The sequence below is a fragment of the Magnolia sinica genome, chromosome 13 (assembly GCF_029962835.1).
Source record: "Magnolia sinica isolate HGM2019 chromosome 13, MsV1, whole genome shotgun sequence".
Taxonomy (NCBI): domain Eukaryota; kingdom Viridiplantae; phylum Streptophyta; class Magnoliopsida; order Magnoliales; family Magnoliaceae; genus Magnolia; species Magnolia sinica.
The window spans coordinates 46,223,826-46,247,509 of record NC_080585.1 but is presented as its reverse complement, the minus strand read 5'-3'; the positions used below and the strand labels follow the sequence as shown (position 1 = coordinate 46,247,509).

At 37.5% G+C, this 23,684-nt stretch overlaps 1 protein-coding gene across 1 annotated transcript in view; it reads right to left on the bottom strand.

The window, feature by feature from the left end:
* The window catches only part of LOC131223715 (leucine-rich repeat receptor protein kinase HPCA1-like), a 43,787-nt gene extending 21,212 nt beyond the window's left edge, over positions 1-22,575 (bottom strand). Inside the window, exon 1 of the mRNA XM_058219195.1 lies at positions 22,340-22,575. Within this exon, the coding sequence (XP_058075178.1) occupies positions 22,340-22,430 (91 nt within the window). The 5' untranslated portion in view covers positions 22,431-22,575. The remainder of the gene's footprint in view (positions 1-22,339) is intronic.
* Positions 22,576-23,684: the final 1,109 nt, after the last annotated feature.

The window sequence follows — 23,684 nt, the reverse complement described above, 5'->3', positions numbered from 1 at the left end:
AGAAAATGGTTAAAAGTCTTAAATTTATTTGGGATGAGATACATATATCCATAGTAAAAGTAATCATAAATTGAAGTGATGAAGTATTAATATCTATTTTTTGCATGGATATTTAAGGGTCTGTAAATATCTTAATGGATTATCTCTAGTGGACCCTTGGACCTAAATGCCTTGAAAAAATATTTTTAAAACTCTTTTATATATACAATGTTCACAAAATTGTAGACTTTGAATAATGAATCTAATAAACCAAAATAAGTCAGCCTTGTCAAACTGTGCTTTCTGACGTAACCTTTTGTGCCATTTTATAAATTTATATACGACCAATTCATTCGATATAGCAAAAAAGTAATAAGTGCATCATCACATTCTAGTCAAAAAATAAATAATCTGATACTAAACTGTTTTATACAAATTTGAGGTTATTTAGCCTTAATGAACTTTAAATCTAAGAAATTTAATGTTAGAACCATCTCCTAATAAATTAAAAATAAAAATTAAACTGCGATGCATGTTCGATCTAGAAAAAGTATCACGGAGAGTTATCATCCACCCTATTTGTGTATGGAGATGGTAATAACCAATCCTTAGTACAACGTTTTCAGTGGCATTTTTCTTCATGTACATTTTGTAGCTTTGCATGGCTAAAGGCTAGAATTTCTTGAGTCCTTGATGATCTCGCTCACATGCTTTTGTTACGCCTAAATCCAAAATACATTCATTGGATTGAGTATCAACGGAAAATATTTCATAACGAACTTATGTAAATAAAGTATCAAATGACTTGGTAATTATATATCATCATTTTGTTGGCACACTTATGGGCGTAGTGACTAAAATTTCCACAGGCAAAGTAGATTGGGTTGAACCTTTTTTTCTTTTTCTTTCCTTTCTCATTCTTTGGATTAGGAGGAGTTGTCGTGGGTTTCCGTTCTTAGTTATTATTCTTTTCATTCTTACGAGCTTTGGACAATTTCCTATTAGCCTTCCACATGTAGATTTTTACTACAAAAGCCTTGACTTCACTTGACCGAATTACACTCATTTCAACCTCACATACCATGTGGTTGTAAAAGCCTTTGAACATAGTAATCAAATCATTGCGGTTCAGAATCCTTTTTAGTGGGGTCCACGACTTATGCAAAGGCATAGTTCATTATGATGATTATTAAATTATCTGTTAATCTACATTCAAAGTTTCTAAGGGCACCTATCATTTTCTCCAATTTTCAAATATGAACCTTAATAGAGCAATTGATCGACATATTATACTCTTAGAACTTCAATTTCATTATATTAATATGTGCATTTGACTTCTTTACATAGGCATTAGATAGTGCATCTCAAATTTCCTTAATGGACATAAGGATGAGCTCTTTTGTATATGGTGCTAATCAGGACATTTTGGACTGAACAATTCTGCTGACACTACTTGTTATAACATTTAATTGTAACCCTACGTTCTATCAAGTTCTCATATTTAGTCATTAATGTTCCTCTTGAACTCTTTTGAAATGTGTGAAATGTTTTCCTCATTTAGAATGCATCTCACGGCGTGAGATCAATTTTCATAATTATGGTGATTAATTTTTTTACTTTTGAATTATTCAATGATTAATGCTTTGATGATTATCTTTACAATAAAGAAGTATCTTTGCTTAGCTATGGTATAAGGCATTGGAAGTAATCATTAGCATTTCTATATGTTATGCAAAATTTCAAGTTACAAAAGTGACCAATTCATCTTAGATAAGATTTGAATGTTTATACACTCGATGGGTGGTGTAGATCAATCAAGTTATCTAAAGTAAAATAAATAAGATGATTTTATTATAATATATTTGTATAACATATGCAATCCTCCATTATGGGTGCATGCATTATTCAATGGTTGAGAGGAGCTCCCATATAGGTTATGCACAACCTTTAATTAAAGAAATAACCCTAGCACTAAGATTCAGTTTTCTAATGATAACTTGGAGCATTGACCTAAGAACATCAGGCCTAATTATAACATATAATGTTCTTATTATAACAATTAATGAAAATAGTTAAATAATAGAATTGATATCGTCACCGTATGTGATGGATCTGACGTCACCGTTAATAATCATTGTTGATGATGAATTTGATCATCACTGTTAATCATCACGGTTGAAGATGGTTTTAATCACTTACAGGCCCATGATCATTGATCAATAGTGATATGATGGATATAAAAGGGATCTTCTTTCCCATGAAGGCTAACATACACTCATTATCAAGGAACGCATAGGGTTATTGAAAGTGCTATGTTGATAACCCTAAGTATTGTCAAATTTTGGCGTGCGAAACCAATTCAAGTTTGCATCTTGATTTGTATCAAGCTTGTGCTAGAATTTTCGACGTTCGTTCTGTTCATGCTGAATTTATCTTGCCGATATCTACGACGAACTTACCGAGATCTTCAAACTGGAAGAAAGTGAAGACTTAGTTTTCAAGAACATTGCGGTTCAAGAACTGGAACCAGAAAAGTCCAAGAACTCAAGACCTGGTTGAATATTATGTTTGGTATGTCAAGTTTAAGCTATGAAGATAGCAAGAATTAAAGCTATTGAAGTGATCGATAGTTTGATGGTTCATATGTTCTATCTCACAGGTAAGGTATGATTGACCTAGATTGACCTTAGATCATGATTAGATCATTTCATATTTTCGGTCAGTAATTTTGGTCATTTTATAAGTGTAAAATTTTGTTATTTCAACTAGCCCTAGCACTGGCTCGACCAGTCCTAGAATTTTCTTGACTAGTCAAGGATTTGTTATGAATTTTTAAAAAATTTCTGTTGGTATACGATCAGTCCTGAAAACTGCTCGACTAGTCGTGTGAATATGCTCGACCAGTCATGTAGTGCTCGCATCATTTTCCAGCGAGTAATTTGGACTCACACGATAGTCGTGTGGTGTCCACAACCAGTCGAGTAGGCCACTCGACTAGTCGTGGGACCCACAAGGCCAGTCGTGCAACTAAAAAATCTTATCGCGCTAGAATTTTTAAAAATCTATTTGGATAAGGCCAGTCATAGCTATTCAAAGGCCAGTCATGCGAACCGATTTTTCACCTATAAATAGTGCTCGAATTTCAATGTTTTCAATTCAATTCTTATCATTCTTAAGCAATCACTCTAAGATTATTTTGAGTACATTCTAGGCTATTTTGTGCATATTTAAGATTCTTTAAAGTAGCTCTTGTAATTTGATTTTGATTCTCTATTCCATTCTTATATTGAAAAGGGATTTTAATTTACCCTTTCATGAGATCAAGATCAATGTAAAGCACTTGCTGATTTAATTAAAAATCATCTAGACGTAGAACCCTATATACTTGTGAGACTAAATGTTGAACATCTACATCGTCATCAAGTTGGTTCTACCGGGTTGCTTCAGAATCTTCATACAGATAACTATTTTACTTTTTTTGTAATTCAATTCCTTTTTGGTTTGTGAGATTGTTGTAGAAAATCTCCATTTATGGTTTGTCTGAGGTGATCCAGAAAACTCAGAGCATGAGATTTTTGAATTGTGTAAGCCCACTTGAAAGACACAATTGTGAAGGTTTTAGGTGAACTTTGAAATACCTATTTTTGTTTAATGAACGCTAATATCCTGAGGGAGTGGATATTAGGAGTGGAGTAGTTGTGTGGCTGTTATTTAACAGTTGGTGTAAACACAAGCGAACCACTATAATTCTCTTTGTTTGGTGGATGTGTGGTTGATTTCTTTATCTTTTATGGTTTAAGATTGTGGGATGTATTTGTGGATGTGAATGTCGTAATCCTTACATTTCAACATTGTGTGGTGAATGTTGTAATAGAATAGTTTCTATTTCTTTCATATCCTCTTCAGTTTGAGTTTTTGATACTCACCCATGTTCTAGTAAGGTTGTCCTACCATAAACCATTAGTTTTTGGTGTTAGGTTATCCTTAGAACTAAGTTTGTATCAACCTCTCAATACTTGATTTTTGAGGTTTTATTATTTTGGTTATTGCATTTCATTTGGCTATCTTGTTGTTTTTATTTCACTTTTTTTTTTTTGGTATTGTCCTATTCAACCACCCTCTAGGACATTTTGCTTAGCCTTTTCAATTATACATTTCGGTCATCGAATATCAAAATGTGTGGCCCACCTAATATTATCACCTTCATGGTCATGATCACAATATTAAATTCATAAAAATATTAATTTATCCAAAATTTTATATGCTTTTATTTTAATCTATATATCAATCAGATCATCATAAGAGATTTGGATTGTTAATTATAAAAACGGTCTACACCATCAATTAAGACTCGCTAAAAACAATGTCACTTTCTAAAAAAAGTTATTTTCCTCTTCCTCTCATTCATATGGCTTGACTGATAAATATAGACAGTCATCATGTGTAATACCAATTTTAAGGCATCGTCATCAAAAGCGGTTTTTAATTGTTCAGAAATTCCTAGTTTTATTGGAGGCTTGGTGTCATGCCCCAAAATTTGAAACTCGAATCTGGCCCAACTCACCTGTGACTTAATGTGTGAACATAGTTTTTTTCTCTCTCTCATTATTCTTTCTTTCCGTCTTTCTCTCTCTTTCTTCTCAACCACATCCATAATTAGACGTTGGGAACAACTGAGTTAGACCTGAGCTCAACAAGAATGCATCGAGTCAAAGTCAATCTCCTATTCCGATTTCTCTCTCTCTCGGTTTCCTCTCGTTTCTTCTCTCATTTATCAATTTTTAAATGCTGGTGGATGGGCTTTCTTTCTCTTATCCAAAGAGGTTCTTTAAAACTCTCTTGATGATTTCTTAATCCAAATCAAAGGAGGAATTACAATCGGGTTTTGCACATGAAAGCTTCCAGTGAACGTTTATGCTGCTGGTTTTATTGATCTCTTGTATTCGATCTTAGTTAGAATTTGATTGTTGTTTATTGATTAGATGGACCATAAAAGGCATAGTTTGGATTTTTATTTGATGGCCATATCTTTTTCAATGGTTGTGGTCTGTTCAACATGAAAAGGAGCTACTTTGATGGTGAATCTTCATTTGATAGAGATCTTGTTGTCCTGAAGCCACTTAACAGTTTAAATGTGTTATAGGAAGCTTGTGGAAAATTAATATTGAAGGTTTGTTAAAGTTTTTCTAGTGGTTCATGAGTTTGAATGTGTTCTCTACCATCACAATCGACATAAGAAACAACGAGAAATTGATGTTATTTAGACATTTCTCTTAGTGGGATGTTGCCAATGAAGTGACACAGTGGGTCCCATGCATTGAATTGTTGAGATTAATAGGTCTTATAAGTTCCAATCATGGTGTAAGGTTGTTCTTCTAATTTTCTCGGTAGGGAGTTGCCTCACTTAATGTTAATATTCTTATTTATATTTGGGAGGTCTAGATTTCATGCTTCAACAACTTAGATTGTCTAGAGATCACACACAGATCATGGATAAATCAGCTTCCTGAAATCAGGCTTGGTGGGCCCACGGGCTATGCATTTAGAAGCTTGGCGGAGCTATATAATGAAGGCTATCCTAAAGGATAATGATTAGGACTAAATGAAATTTTAGTATATTAAACAAAATTGCTTACTTAAACTAATGAGCAATTAAACTAAGTAAGACAATTAACTCTAAGGCTTCCAAGTCAATAGTGGGTCCAATCACATAGACTACAGACAATGCAGTATGCTAAGCAACTAATCTAAATATGATAGTGTATATGTGTGTGTGGGATATGTTAAATCAGAGGTTTAGACAATTAACCGGATTTCACTATTAGAGGTTTTAAATTAGGTTTACCTCTAACCTTTACAATCATACACAAGGACTGGTTCCATCACAGACTTATGTGGTTTTATTTAGACTAGCTACGAACCTTAGTCCTACACAATACCCTACATTCACACACCTAAGTTGGTGGCCTACACAAGGACTTGATTTAGGTCCTACATAAGAACCTAATCAAGTTTCGTAATCAAACTCTTATACTCAATCCTATAAGAAAAGAGTGTATATGGACTCTACAAATGACAACCTTACTTATCGGATTGAGCCTCATTGACGTGCCTTCTCGAGATGCTTCTTCAATGATCTCCCATGCCTTAAATCAGCTTCTCTTTGCTCTCCCAATCATTGATACCAGTGCGTTGCCAATGCTTCAGTTCTAAGATCAAATACCTTGCATGCGAAGCTCCTTTGAGGTGTCTAAGGTAATGCGGGAGATACACCTATGGGGTTTATTCTAACCTCTAGAGAATGTGAGATGGCAAGTTCTTCCATAAATGGAGCATTTGAATGCTCATAGAGTAATGAACAACTTAGAAGAGGGCGTTGATCTCAATGGGTGAGAGCTTAGAAAGATTTGGAAGTATTGGAACACTTTAGTGTCTTTTTCTCACTCAAAACCATCATCTTTACAAAGATTTGTTTGCTAGATCTATAGGAAAATGGTTCCAACGAATGTATAACGACTAGTCTTCGGTGGGACCGAATTCACCTTCGGTTGCATTGAATTAGGCAAGAAAAGTCACTAGATAGATTTTAGCACTTCCGGTCAGACTGAATATGGTCTTCGGTTAAACCAAACATGGTCTTCGGTTGGAATAATGTGGCATTCAGTTGTAGCCAAATTAACATATTTGTTAGTTGTCCCTTTTGTGCATTTTTTTTATGGGACTGAACATAACCTTTGTTTGGATCGAATATGGTCTTTGGGCGGACCGAACTTGGCATTCGGTTGCAGTCAAATTATATTAGATTTTTACATTAGCACACTGATATGTTTTAACTGATTTCGATCAGATCAAAGATTCATTAGGTTGGAACAAAGGTTGTTGAAATTCCTTTAAAGCCTAGCTAAACATGTTCAAATGAATTTATAAGGCTTTGGATGATCAAAAAAGGTTTTCCTATTAGGAATGGATTATTTAAAGGTATGTTATTTTGGACTTAAAGGGATCTAAGGTTAAGATACACTAAGGCACATCAAGTTTACTTGTTTCTTCACTCCTTGATGTTTTATGTCTTCATGTATCTTTGATCTTCAGCTTCCAAGGTTTCAACTGACTCCCTAACACATAGACACACGTGATTGACAAACAATGTGTACAAATAAGTGCATTAACACCTAATTTGAGTAAAACAGAAAGAAAATCTCTCCTTCAACCCATTTATACGCAGGAAGAAATTCTCAATTTTCTTTCCGATATGCACATACATTGTGTGATGACTCTAAACCCTACATACACTTCCTTTAAGATTGGTTGTGAGTCAATCACAAGTGCAAGCCCATTGTGGCACATCCATAGTGCATGTTGAATCATCAAAACGTGCCTCTAAATCACTTATTTAAATTTAATAGTTGAAAGTGGTTGGATTTGATATCAACGATCAAATCATTTTAAAAATACAAATCAAGGTTCTATGGGGTTTGTTTATTTATTAAGATGAAGATGTGCGGTAAGTCTTCTAGATCGACAGTCTGATTGTGATCTTTTGAGTGAAGATGCATAATGTAGAATGTACACGTGATTATCGATTTTATTTATTTATTTAGAAGTTGTAAATTCAGTAGGATTTCTCTAAGGGATCTGGGAACTCAAAAAATAGTACTAGACATAATCCAATGTGAAAAGTAACTTGGTAGATTCGTTGGGGGTCGTCTGTGGTCTCAACGATGATCTTTGTATGCTTTTTAGGTGAGCATCCAACAAAGATGATATGATTTTCGTTCGATGGATGATCTTGTGAATTAACATCCAAAATTGAAGATGTATGGTTTAATTAAGTCAACTAGACTTTGGTTAAATTTTCATTAAGATTGGATTTTTGAAAGTGGGTTTTTTGAAAAATGGTGTCAGGTAAAAGCATGTACATCGAAGAAAACTTTAGATAATCATTGATGTGTAGGTAACCATTAGAATTATACTTTATAATGTGATATACTCCTTAGTGTATTGGGATTTAGATGACAGGTTCATAATTAAAGATGATAAGATGTAAATTGTTAAGATGGATTCTTTATCTATTTCATGATTATATGAAGGCCCTGATTGAATTAAATGGTTAGATAGCTTAATTAGCCTATAAAGAGTCTTTTCGATGGTTTGGATAGATAATTAATTGAGTATGTAATGATATATACACTTGGGATGTGTAGACACATGTACATGTTTATGTAGATGGAAGCATGGACCTTAGATCATAATTTTGACGTTAGATTTTGCATGTATATGGGTAATAAGTAAGATAAACAGATTTGATTTTCAAATGGATGCATGTTTGGACAGATATGATGTTCATGTGGTTAGTTTACTATGATCGAGTGATATAAAATTGAAGTAGATGATCAGATATCTTTATTTAGTGATGAATAATTATTTGGATGGTTGGTTTGATAAATAGTCGAGTATTTTAAGATATATGAGGATCTAAAATTTATCATCAGGTATAAGTACAAATGTGTACATGCATGTTCATCTAAACATCTTTAAAAATATATTATTAAAATTCACACATGGAAGAGAACTCATTTATCTACTCATATTTGAAATTTTTAGGATTATTACACTTGGATGATGAGTATAAATAATTGATTAAAAAGTTGGTCAACTTTTACATGATTGATGGTAAAAGAAAAAAATGCATGCATATATCGAACTTGTGCACATTTCAAACTTGGGAGGGTGGAGCGCTCTTGTCCTTATATGCTTTAGCAAAATGATGTCGTTGAAAGGAAGCACCATATATTTTTTTAAAATATGGTTAGGCTTTTACAATGGGCTAAAAGACCACTCCTACAAGCCCAACAAAAGGTCCAATAATTTGTCCCATCTCTTTTCTTCTCCTCATCTCTTCCCCAGTTTTTCAACCATTCCCCTTATTTATTTATTAATTTTTATAGCAGTCGTAGCTGCTAATTTTTGTAAATGAAGGAGAAGGTAGGTCGGCATTGTTAGCCTCTGCAATAGGTTCAGCTGCGGCTGCTCTGGGCTACAGCAGTGTCAATACTCCTATATGTTGTAGGTGGTGATAGCCTAGAGAGAGAGAGAGAGAGAGAGAGAGAGAGAGAGAGAGAGAGGTGTTGCCTTACTTCCATGGTGGTGGCAACCATGGTCGTCGTTGTCCTGGACACATGTAATGGTAATGGAGAAGAGGGAGAGAGAGATCGGGTGAGAGAGCTAATTGAGAGGGGTTGCGGCCACTGTTAATGCCGACAACGTGCGTTGCTGCAACTGTTGCCAACAGCGGTTGTAGTCACTGTTGTTACCATTGTTGTAGTCGGCAGCCGCTGGGATGACATTAGAGGTTCAAAAGAACAAAAAACCACCATCTTTGGGCTATTCTTCATGATATAGGTGCTTGCAAATGGCCCAATGGCCATAAGGGCTTGGTCTTTACCCATCGGTGGTTAATGTTGTCACTGCTCCATCAATGGTCGGTGGTACCTACCCTATCATGATTAGGCAGAGGACAGCCCAAATCCTCAATCTTCCTCTTTCCATTTCTTTAATTGATTTTTGAATATGTATTCTTATTTTTCTCTCAATCATATCCCATTTTCAACTCAACCTTTCTAATTCCCCTCTGGTATTATCTCTATTCATTTCACAGTCTTAGTTAACGATCCAATTAATTAAAATAAAAAGGGCACAGATGATCACATAGAAAAAATGGTATTATAATAAAATTTCATATTAGGAAGGTTAAAGGGTACTTACACAAAGTAAATCAGAGATCCGTCTGATACTGCTATGATACGATTGAAAATCTGCCCAGATGGGTGGGCTCCCAAGATTTAATGGTTTACACGATTTTAAGACCTTCGCAGAAGTCAAAGATGGATGGTCACATCTTGATCTACCTAATCATTACTAAAATAAAAAAAAGTTTAGTCACCCCTCTAATTCTACCGGTAAAATGGCTTCTGATTAGGATCAACAATTTAGATCACCTATGAGTTGATGGATAATGTGTACTGAACTCTGATTTCCTAATTTTTGTTTGGGAATGTATCATTTTGTTTTCAGTACATAAGATGTTATAGGTATCTCTTTGTTGTTAATGTCTTAAATCTGTAAACAACAGGGTTTGTCGATGCCATCAACAAATGCTTCATACCATCGAAAAAATTTAGAAAATTCATGTTTTGTTATTGGAATGTTTTGGTGTTTTACTCGATGACATCGAAGGTGTTCGATGCCATTGAAAAATTGTCATTGCCATCGAAGGTGCCATCAAGCGCACGCGCAGAATTGTGTAAGTGCGGGATTTATTTTCTATTCCGATTATGATACTATGTTATACTATATATATCGAGTGTAATCAAGATTTGGGAAGGAGTAGAGTAGTTCTAGGCTTTTTAAAATTCATTCCTAAGGGTTTCAAGGGCATAACTTGGGTTTGCGAAGTAAATTCGAGGCTTATTTGAATCAGTAACACTCTATCTCTTGTATTTCTGATTTCATAGTGCAATACTCATCGCTTTGTGCCATGATTTTTTCCCACAAGGGTTTTTCCACGTAAAATTTAGATTGTTTGTGTTTGGACTTTGTTGTACGATTGGTAGTACTTTTCTTTATTCATCTCTTTATGCTCCCACAGTTCCCCAACAAGTGGTATTAGAGATAACATTGGGAAGCAAATCGAATCCGAAAGCAAGGTATTAATTGCATCTAACCCAAAGTTCAATGAAAAAAATATCTTGGTAAAAATAATTTTGAACTATGGAAAGTGAACATGACCGTTGTCCTAGTTCAGCAAGGATTGGACTATGTCCTTGTTAAAAAGCGACTGGAAACTATGATTGAAGATGAATGAAACAAGATGGATAAGAAAGCGAGAACTTCTATACATTTGTGCTTAATGGATGAGATCCTCTATAATGTCATGAGAGAGAAAACTACAGCAAGTACATGGGTGAAATTAGAGAATATCTATGTGAAGAAATCTCTTGAGAATCATTTGTACTTGAAGCTTCAGTTATTCAATCTGAATATGGTAGAGGGGGTTGATGTTGAGGCCCAAATTACTAACTTCAATATATTAATATGCAAATGATTGAATGTGGAAGAAATGATGAAAGATGAGGATTAGACATGCATTCTATTGAATTCTCTCTTGGCTTTGTATGAGTCATTCAAGGACTCGTTGTGGACCAGTAGAACTACCATTAGTATCAAGACCATTATCTCAGCCATCCAGTCGAATGGCGAAGAGAAAAAAATGGTGACATGGGTACTTATACAGATGCACTGGTTACAAGGGGGAGAAATTCTAAGCGAGACAAAGAATATTCACAATCAAGGTCAAAATCCAAGAAGGGCAAAAGAAATTTGAAGTGCTAGGATTATGGGATGAATGCACAAATGAAGAAGGATTGCTAGAATCCCAAGTCGAGAAAGGAGAATTCATATGGTTCTTTTGGGGAAGCCAACACTGTAAAATCCAGCGAGGAGATGAATGTTAGTGATGTGCTGACCGCATCAAATTTTGAGTACTTCGACGAAGAATGGATGTTGGATACGGGGCTTCGTACCACATGACCTCTCATTGAAGTTGGTTCACCAGTTACAGTGAGTGCGATGGTGCTTAGGTGTTTTTGGTCAATAATAGTGCATATAAAGTTGTTGATGTTGGATCAGTGCATATTAAGATGTTTAATTGCATGGAGCGTATCTTAATCGAAGTGAGATGCGTTCCTGATTTAAGGAAGATTTTGTTATCTCTACGAGCACTCAGGGCGCTTAGGTGTAAATTCATTGGTTCGATCAGGTCCTTAAAGTTTTAAAGGGGGCACTCATAGTCATGAAGGCGTAGAGGAATAGAAAACTTTATAGGTTGATCGAGAGTACTTCATCAGGTGGAGCTGCAGCATTTGTAACGAATTCAACGTCCGTACGTATATGGAATACATGCTTGGGCCACATGAGCGAGCAGGGCATGAAAGTAATTTCTGACCGTTGTTTAATTTAAGTTTTTAAAAGTATAGATTTTAGTATGTACGTGCATTGTATATATAGTAAATAATCAATGTTATCTTTTAAGTCTGGTAGTATTCTTAATTATGTGCATTCTTATGTATGGGGTCCGACACCCATGATTTCTGATAGAGGATCGTCATGGTTTATCACCTTCCTTGACGACTATTTTAGAAAAGTGTGGGTTTATTTTATGAAAAATAAATCCGATATTTTCACCAACTTCAAGCAGTGGAAGGCGATTATGATTTAATAGTCAAGGAAAAAGGTGAATGTGTTGAGGATTGATAATTGTGGGGAGTTTACTTCTGGGGAGTTTAATTGGTATTGCAAAGCTAAAGGGATCATGAGGCACAACACAATGCGCCACACACTAGAGTAGAATAGTGTGGTCCAGTGGATGAATCAGATTCTCTTGGAGAGGGCCTAATGCATGATCAATAATGTTGAGTTGGGCAAGGAATTATGTAACATGGCTTGTTACTTGGTGAATCACTCTTCTTCTATGGCTATTGATGTAAGATTCTAGAGGAAGTGTGGAGTGGTCAGCAAGTAGACTACTCGAGATTGTGTATATTTATTTATGATGTTTATCTCATGTACCATTAGTTGAGAGAGATAAGCTAGACTAAAGGGCTAAAAAGTACATATTTGTTAGCTATGGTGGTGGTGTATAGGGATATAGGTTGTATGACTGAATCACAAGGAACTCTTCCTTAATTGTGGCGTTAAATTTGATGAAAGATTCTTGTTCCATAAGGATGAACATAAGGAGGCTGAAAAGTTGATTGTGGATGTACAGATAGATGAAGATAAGACAAGGCCGATATAGAGACATAAACAAAGGTATAGGAATAGGTGGAGCAACCACATCTGAGAAGGAATCCGCCACGGGATCGCATGTTACTGACAAGGTACAGGGATGACTCAAATGTCACTTTTTCTCTCATTATGGATAATGGGGATCTGTCTACTTTTCAGGGGGCTCTTTATGAGCCTGATGCTGAAAAGTGAAAAGCCGCAATTGATGATGAGATCGACTCCTTGCACAAGAATAAGACGTAGGAGTTGGTGGAGCTTTTCGTTGGCTGTAAAGTAATCTGGTGAAAGTAGATCTTTAAGAAGAAACATGATAGGTACAAGGCAAGGTTGGTTGCGAAGGGATACACTCATAGAGAATTCATCGACTTCACTGAGATTTTCACGTTTGTGGTGAAACAAATATTTATTATATTCATGTTGGTGTTATTTACCTAATACAATCTCGAGCTAAAATTGATGGATGTGAAGACTGCCTTCCTACACAGAAAATTGGAAGAGCAGATTTACATAAAGCAACCAGAAGGTTTTGAAACACAAGGGGCACAGAACAAGGTTTGCAAGTTGAAGAGGTCATTGTATGGCCGAAAACAGTCGCCTTGGCAATGGTATAAAAAGTTTGATTCTTTCATGGTGAGTTAGAAGTTTACGAAAAGTGAATATAATCATTATGTATATTACACGACACTGAGTGATGAAAAATTTATTATCTTGGTTTTGTATGTCGATGACATACTTATCACTAATTATAGCACGTTTGAGATCGACTTACTGAAGACTATGTTATCAGGGACATTCGAGATGAAAGATGTGAGAGTTGTAAAGAGGATTCTCGGCATTAACACACACAAACATAGGAAGAGGAGCAAGTTTTGGTTATTTCAAGTGGACTACCTTGATAAGGTATTGATAAAGTATAAGACTGATAAGGCTAAGCCGGTCAACGTTCCCCATACGACTCATTTTAAGGTATCTTCAAAGAAGAATCGTAAAACAGATGAAGAAAAGCAAGATATGTTTCGTGTGCCTTATTCGAGTGCAGTTGGCTGCTTGATATATGCCATGGTCTGTATAAGACAAGATATTTCACATGCAGTGGGTGTTGTTAACAGATACATGTCTAACCCTGGTAAGCAACACTGAGAAGCGGTGAAATAACTATTTTGACACATTTGAGGTACGCAAGACTACATCTTATCATTTAAGAAATTAGTGCCCAAGTTAGGAGGTTATGTGGATTCAGATTATGCGGGCAGTGTGGATAATAAAAGGTTAACTTTTGGTTACTTGTTTGTACTAAAAGGTGGAGCGATCAATTAGATGTCAAAGCTTCAGTCTCTGGTGGCTCTTTCCACAACCGAAATTGAGTATATAATGGTGACATAAGCATTTTAGGAAGGCGTTTGGTTGAGAGGGATGATAAATTGGTTGGGGCTTCAGCAGGAGGTGATGCAGGGATGAACGTGATGAGAGCAATCACTGTCTTCCTCAAGGATAACTACTCCGAATCTATGGAACTTATCTGGACTCCTCACAGAGACTTCTCGAATCCATGAGGAAAGAAAGCAAGAAAATAGAAATAAATTCTAATAAATTTGAAATTTGATTGATAAATGAAATAAACGAGTTCACGACCCTTTAAATAGGGGTACCAAGCAATGGGAGAGAAATCAAAAGCAAACTACAACTAAAACTCCTAGAATTCACAACTTACTATAAATCGTAAACTTACTATTTATAGACTGTCGTGATGTCTACTAGTGTGCAAGGTTTTTGGCTAAAAATAGTAAGTGTCCTATTTGGCTTCACCAAGCTGTTCTCCTAATTATTTTAAGCACTTTTCATGTTAGACATAACTCCTAAAGCCCAATGGATGAAGAGTTTAATCAAACTAAAACTTACTATTTATAGTAAAAACGGAATTAAAATAAGGAAATGACCTTTTAATCTGGAGGTACTTCGCAAATCCAGCTTGGGAAACCTGACATAGTAGGTTTGGTTGTCTAAAGTAGCTCGTTCTACCCTAAAATCATATATTTTACGCCTGATAACTCATTCCAAATTGTGAGATACGCCCGATCTAAGGTCCGAAGGTCCGGATCACTTCTATCATCGACATGGCCTTTTCTTATCCATGTTGCCTATGAAACTATCTGCGACCCACTCTACATCAGTCCCCTCTACTTTAAAAGAACTTGTCCTACTCTGTTTCATGTTACTCAGTCTGGTTTGCGACGTTGAAAGTCCGTGAGATCGCCATGTCATCTGGAAGATCAACAACATAAGCGTTGTCATTGATCTTTCGGATGATTGGGACGGGTCCAATCTTCTTATTCTTCAACTTGTTATACGTCCTGTTCGGAAATATCTCTTTGTATAGATGAACCATAATGCGGTCACCCACCTCGAACACTTATTGTCGCCGATGCTTGTCTGCTTATTCTTTGTACTTCTTGTTCGAGGCATGTAGCTTGGTCTGTACTTCTGTATGAATGCCTATGATCCTATCCGCCATATGTTTTACTGCAATGCTCGTGCCTAGGAACTTGGGCAGAGGGACCAAGTCAAGCGTGTGGCGAGGAACTCATCTGTAGATAATCTGGAATGACGATTTCCTTGTCGAGTGGTTCACCATATTGTTGAATGCAAAATCTACTGAGACAAGGCCAAATCTCACTGCTTCAGTTTTTCTCCTAAAATATAGTAAAGGTGGTTTCCTAATGTATGATTCACAACCTCACTCTGTCTATCAGTCTGTGGGTGGTAGGCACTGCTGAACTGAAGTTATGTATCAAATTGAGTCCACAAAGTCTGCCAAAAGTGGATAATAAACTTCGTGTCACGATCAGAAGTAATGGTTTTGGGGACTCCGTGTAACCGTACGACCTCCCTAAAAAATAGATTCGCCACGTGTGTTGCATTAAGGGTCTTCTTGCGTGGGATAAAGTGCGCCATCTTGAAGAAACGATCTACCACCACAAACACTGAATCCATGCAGCGTTGTGTTTGTGGGAGACCAAGCACGAAGTCCACAGATAAATCGACCGTTAGGCACATGTAATGGGGTATAAAAGCCCATATTCTGAGATTGCCCCTTGGAGGTCTGGCAAACATGACAACGTTATACCACTTTTCCCACATCACATACCAATTGCAGCCAATAATACCGCTCTTACACAAGAGCTCGCATCTTATCTTGCCCAAGGTGTCCACCGAGGCCACCTTTATGTAGCTCTTGAATAATCTGCTCTCTCAGAGAACTTTGGGGGATGCACAATCGATTCTCTTTGAAGAGAAAACTGTCCTATATATGAAGGTCACTGGGGTGACCTTCTTGGTACTTCACTCAATAATTTTTGAAGTCTTCGTCCTCGGGATACAACTTGAGACAATTGAAGCTGACCACCTCATTGCTCATCGTAATAAGTAGTGATGCACGATAGCTAAGTGCATCAGCCACCTTGTTCTGCTACCTTGATTTGTGCTTCAGAAAGAACATGAATTCCTATAAAAACGCAACCCATTTAACATGTATACAATTCATGTTAGTTTGTCATCAATAAACTTTAATGCTTGGTGATCAGTGTACAGAACAAACTCTCTTTGAATCAGATAATGCCACCAATGTCGCAATGCCTGAACAACTACATATAACTTAAGCTCATACGTCGACCACTTCTTTCGGGCTTCGCTGAGCTTCTCGCTGTAGAAGGCTACCGGCCTGCCTTCTTGTGATAATACTCCTCTGATTTCGACATATAAAGCGTCACACTCTATTTCAAACAGCTTGTCAAAATTAGGAAGCACCAAGACCGGTGTTGTGGACAAATAACGCTTGATCTCATGAAAGCTCTGTTAGCTTCATCGGTCCAATGAAATGGTCTTTTTTTCATGCAATTTGTAATAGGTAACTATTGTGCTAAAATTTCGCACTAATCGATGATTGAAGGTCGTCAACTCGTGAAAACTCCTCACCTCAGGAATGTTTGTTGGGATCAGTCATTCCCTAATGGCTCACACCTTTTCATCGTCCACACGGATGCCCATGGACATTATCGCAAATCCTATAAACAACAAGCTGTCCGTTAAAAAGCTACACTTCTTCAAGTTGAAGTACAACTTGTTAATTTGTAGGACCTGCAGCACCTGCTTGAGATGTTTCCTATGCTCCGTTCATCCTGGCTATATATCAGTATGTCATCAAAATATACTACCACAAATCGGCTAATGAACGGTTTTAGAACTTGATTCATCAAACGCATAAAAGTACTTGGTGCGTTCGATAGACCGAAGGGCATGACCAGCCACTCATACAACCCTTCCTTGGTCTTAAATGTCATTTTTCACTCATCACCAAGTCAGATACGAATCTGATGGTACCTGCTCCTCAGGTTTAGTTTAGAGAACACCTTGGCCCCCTCTAGCATGTCGTTTAACCGTGGGATTGTGAACCGATATTTGATGGTAATTTTGTTGATTACCCGGCTCTTAACACACATGCAATAGCTTCCATCTTTTTTTTAGCGTTAATAATGCTGGTACGACACATGAGCTCATGCTCTCTCTCAAGAGACCCATACGGATCAATTCCTCCACTTGCCCCTAAAGTATCTGACATTCCTTCGGACTCATCCGATAATGAGGGCGGTTGGGTAAGCTAGTCCCAGGGACAAGGTCTATATGATGTTGAATATCCCTCATGGGGGCCAATCCATTAAGTAAATCTTCAGGCCAGACTTCTTTAAATTCGTTTAGCAATAGTCTTAAACTTGGAGAAATATTTAAGGGTTCCGATTCCTCAACCCTCACCACCACGGCGTATACCTCACTAGTTTCCTTGGATACCTTCATGAAATCTTGAATGGTTAAGAGGAAACTCCCCTCCACTTTAGAGGCTTCAGAGTGGTTCTCTGGTGCCATAGGGGCAAGGATTATTTTTCGATCCTTGACGAATATATAAACATTGTCTCGTCCTCGATGGGTCGCATCACGGTCCGACTGCCAGGGTTGACCAAGTAACATATGGCATGCTTCCATGTCGACCACTTCACAAAGTTTTTGATCCTTATAATTTTTGCCAATTGAAAATGAGATAGTGCATTGTTTAGTTACCTTGGTCTCGTTCACCTTTTTTATCTAGCCAATTGACTACGGGAAGGAAGTTTTGTTGTTGGTAACTTCCACCATTACTCTTGAGACGATGTTCTCGATACTACCACTGTCTATGATCACATAACAGACCTTCCCGTTAACAGTGCATCGCGTATGGAATATATCGTGTCGCTGTAAATGTAATTCCTTCCGTGGGGTATACAGTAATCACCTCACAACTAGAGATTCGCCACGATCCTCACCCATCACTTCATCGCCATCTGCTATTTCCTCAATGGCTTGTTCATGTTCATCAAAGTCAGGATCTTCTTCTACGGCCTCACATTTAGTGACCCCTTCGTTTATGGTCAAATGTGTCACGGGACGTTGAGGACAGTTGTTTGATAAGTGGCCCGGTTGGCCACAGCGGTAACAATTGTTCGACCTTGGCCGAGCATAAGGATTTGGAATCCTAATTGGGCCCACTGTTGTGGGTGTTGTACGTTGAGGTCTGGATGAACCACTCCTAGTATCACGGCTTGCAGTTGCAGGAGGTTGAGGACGTTCTCCTACTGTTCTTTTTCTTGTACCAGTACTGGATCCTGCGTGAGACCCATCATGGGGGGTCGAGTTGAAGGATAGGGTCGAGAAGGAACCCTCGCAAGTTGCGTTTCTGCCCTACTTGCCAATTGAACTGCTTCATCCAGTCCCGACTGGGTACATCTGAACTCGATCCTAAATTGTCAGTCGCAACTCACCTATAAATCGTGCTACCTTCTGTGACTCAGATTTTGATAGATCATTTCGTGTTACCAACTGCTAGAATTCTTTAGTGTAATCTATGACAGTTCGATTTTTTGTTGGCAATTCTGGTATTGTTAGAATAATATCTACTCATAATCACTAGGGAGAAATTGTAATCGAAGAAGACGTCTCATCCGTGGCCATGATGAGATGGGCGCCTTGTTCTAGCGGGGTCGTGAAAGTTGTAATTGCTCCCACCATGCAGAAGCACTAAATTTTAATTTAAATGCAACAAATTTTACTTTCTTATGATCTGGCACGTCCATATAATCAAAATATCTCTCTACTTTGGCTAGCCAATCGAGGAAATCTTCTATGCGTAATAAACCATTAAAACTAGGAAGTTCAGCCTTACCTCGATAGTCTCTTTCAGCACGATCTAGATCATCGCCTCCATGAATTGGTCGTCAGGCAAAACCATCATTATTGTCCTCATCGCTAGAACTTGAATCATCTGGTGTCATCCTACAGTTTTCCGCTGGTAGTGCTCTACGAAAATTGGGGTTATGTCGTATAGCAACCATAGGCGGTGGAGCAACCATAGGTAGTAGAGCACCGCCTAGGGCTCGGGGCAGAAGTAGCGCATCCGCAAGACGGTCGAGGGTTCCTACAGCCCTTGCATGCTCAACTGACTCTCCCGGTAGAAAGCTTCCATTCTTTCCGCAAGATCACGAATCCTTGGATCACCGTCCACAGGATTTTGGCTCATATCTTCGTTACTTACTATCGGCCCGAGGATAATCCTCGCTTTGATACCAATTGATGCAGGGATGAACGTGATGAGGTCGATCACCGTCTTCCTCAAGGATAACTACTCTGAATCCATGGAGCTTCTCTGGACTCCTCACAGAGACTCCTCGAATCCACGAGGAAAAAAAGCAAGAAAATAGAAATAAATTCTAATAAATTCAAAATTTGACTAATGAATGAAATAAAAGAGTTCACAACCCCTTTAAATAAGGGTACCAAGTAATGGGCGAGAAATCAGAAGCAAACTACAACTAAAACTTGTAGAATTCGCAACTTACTATAAATAGTAAACTTACTATTTATAGATGGTTGTGATGTCTACTAGTGCGCAAGGTTTTCGGCTAAAAATACTAAGTGTCCTATTTGGCTTCACCAAGCTGTTCTCCTAATTATTCTAAGCACTTTTCATGTTGGACACAACTCTTTAAGCCCAACGGATGAAGAGTTATAATCAAACTAAAACTTACTATTTATAGTAAAAATGGAATTAAAATAGGGAAACGACCGTTGATCTGGTGGTATTTCACAAATCTGGCCTGGGTAACCTGACATAGCAGGGTTGGTTGGCTAAAGTAGCTCGTTCTACCCCAAAATCATATATTTTACGCCTGATAACTCATTCCAGATTGTGAGATATGCCCGATCTAAGGTCTGACAGTCCAGATCACTTTTGTCATCGATTGGACCTTTTCTTATCCATCTTGGCCATGAAACTGTCCCGACCCGCTCTACATCAGGAGGCTAGGCCGATTAATTGTGATAACGAAAGTACGGTCAATTTGGCTAATAATTTTATTTATCACTCACGTACTAAACATATTGATGTGCGTCACCATTTTAATTGACAAGTAATTGAGGAAGGAAGTGTAACTTTAGAGAAGATTCACACAAGTGTGAATCTGTCTGACATGCTCACAAAGGTGGTTCCCTTAGAAAAGTTTAAGTTTTGTACAACTTCTCTATGCTTGACAAAAGAGTAAATGAAAGACGGATTGTGCACGAAAAGCAATGGTAGAGTTATGATGCAAAACAGAATTAGAGATGATGATATGAAGTTATTAAGAATGAATATTGAAGACATGGTGGAGATTTTTATTGATATCTTAATTTTATAAACGGCGGGTCTGTCGATGGCATCGACAGACCACTCAATGTCATCGAGCAGTAGTCGATGCCATCGACAGATGCTTGATGTCATTGGAAAAATCCAAAAAATTCATATTTTGTTATTGGAACGTTTTGACATTTTACTCGATAACATCGAAGGTGTTCGATAACATCGACAGATCATCGATACCATTGAAGTCCCATTGAAGATGTCATCGAGCGCGCACACAAATTTGTGTAAGTGTGGGATTTGTTTCCTATTCCGATTGTTATACTACGTTATACTATATATATCGGGTGTAATTGGGATTTGAGGAGTATAAGAGTTCTAGGCTTTCTAAATTCATTCCTAAAGATTTCAAGGGCATAACTTGTATTTGTGAAGTAGGTTTGAGGCTTTTTCGAATCGATAACACTTGCTCTTGTATTTCTGCTTTAACGGTGCATTACTCGTCGCTTTGTGCTATGGTTTTTTCCCATAAGATTTTTTCTACTTGATTCATTTCGCATGCTTTTACCGTTCGCCAATACTCTCTTCCTTTTAATAGGAAGGGATAGAGGAGTTTGGATGAGGGGGAACTCATCTCATCCGATATCCCTTCTCTTAAGATTGAAAATGGAATTTAAATTTAAATTTAAATTAATTTAATCCTCATAAGATAAACACCGAGATAAAGGCGAAAAGGAATTCGAACTCACCCGCTAATGGTATCCCAAAAGTGGCCCCATGGGCCCATATCCAATATTATAAGGCTGCCTAAAAAACAATCCATGAGTTTTCCGGTTTATGCCGTCAGAGGAATTTTAAAATAATAATAATAATAATAATAATAATAATAAAATCATGAAACCATGCGACCCTATGGATACATGGATCTTTCTTTCTTTCAAAATTCAACGCGAGAAAACAGAATTTCCCATTCTTGAAAATTCTAGTAAGAGTATAAATCCAAATTCACAAATTATTTTTCTTGACTCCTGCAATTGCCGTGAGCCAAACACAGCCGTAGGTCCTGAAATGGCTTTACATCGACCATAGGTAACGGAGACTTTCAGCAGAGATGAGCAGAACAACCCCCTCTCTCACACGACGTGCGCACAAACCCAAATAAGTAACGTGGGTGGATTCATGTAAGATGATAACGCTACTTTCAAACCCAAGGAGAAAGAGAGAGGGAAGAAATAAAAGAAGAGGAAGATTTTATATATATATATATATATATATATATCGGAAATGCTCACCTGCCGACGAGTTCGCATGTACTACATACGATTTTTTTTTTTTTATCTCACCAGACCTGGCGAGTCTCGAAAATCTGAACGGTCCACGTCAAGCAGAACCTCGTGAAAACGCTCACGGCAAACCAATTTCTGCATACTACATACAAACTTTTTTGAGAACTCATCATATGTGATGAGTCTCAAAAATCTGAATGGTCTACATGAAGCAGAGCCTCCTGAAAGCCCTTGGTACAAAAGTTTACTTTGATCCAAAACTTTGGTGGGCCATGAGAAATGCAAACAGTTTCTTCCCTTGATTTGAATTTCTCTTTGCTATGGCCCACCAGAATCTTAGATCAGGGTGAAAATTCACTGCCTAACGTTGGATGGGATTCCACATCTTATGGACCGTTCGGATTCGACACCCATGACACGTGTGCAAAGGTGCACACGTGCGTAGGTGAGCATGCCTATATATATATGTCTTTCCATGGAGAAGAAAACCCAATTCAAGTGGAAGAGAGTAGAAGCATCTCTACGTTACCATCTCGACCATCTGTAGAGCTAGAGACCCTGTTAAGGCCTGCTGCAGCAACAAGCAACAGCAACAGCAATGTCCATGGCGTCATCGCCATGGCCGGAAGTAGACACCAGAGACCAGTAGAAGGAAACTTAGAACCGACAATGAAATTTGGAGGAGAAGCTCACGAGTGTCGGATTAATCCCTCGAAAAGCAGCCGCTTCTTAGCAGAATTAAGTGCAAAGCAATCTCCATTCCACCAACACCATGACTACCATGTACGCATTATGTGATGTATGGGGTGTTGAAAAGTCTTCAAATGTCTCCTTCACGTCTGTGCCTTTCATGAGTCCATTTCTCCTCCTTATGATATGAATGAGAAAGAACTCGATTTGATTGAGTTGTTCAACTTTTAGTGTAAGAAAAATGCTCGCGTATAACGCTTGTTTTAAAAAACAAGCCGTTGTGCCGTTACGGTGAGCCCCACAATTAAGCTCAAGTGGGGAGAAAACATGGTTAATTGGCTCCTGTGGTGATCCACATACATACATTGAGCAAGATTTAGACCATCAGCTGTCCATTGATTTCGGTATTATAGCTCACCTAATAAACAGGCAGCACTGGTTACTGCTACAGGTGATTTTTATCCTACGGCCAACAGTTTGTATGGTTCAGATGCTCCACGCTGACCCATTTGTGGATGGAGCATGACCCAGAAACTACATTCAGAATAAACTATCAACCATCTTATTTGCTTCTGATGCAGGGAATGACGTGAGGTTGAGCACCGTCTTCCTCAATGGGAAAAATTAAAAAAAAAATAAAATAATTCTAGAAAATTCATAATAAATTTATTGGTGTTTACAAACTCTTAAAGAATAACATAAACCTTAGAATGAAATTTTGGAATCATAATATAATTATAACTCCTGGGAATGGTAGCTTAATATAAATAGTAAACTTACTATTTATAAATAATCATGATTTCCATTGGACTTAGAGTAAGTATCCTATTTGGCTCAACCATACTAAGCACTTTTCATGATGGATGCAGCTCCTAAAGTAAATTAAAATTTATTATTAATAATAAATACATAAAATTGGCGTCGATGTGATAAAATCTCACAAATTAGTTCGTCCTACCCAAAATCAAGATGCCTCGTCCAGGTCTGCGATATACACTTTTGTAAGTTTTGACAATCCAGATCACTTCCACCTCCGATGGAGCATCCAGCTTGGCCATGAAATTGTTCTCAACCCGCTCTACTTCAGTTTCCCTTGGAATTTGGACCATTCACTGTTTAACTTTTAACCACCCATTTGATGGCCATCAATTGGACGATTGGGATTTCTCGATTGGGGTGATTTC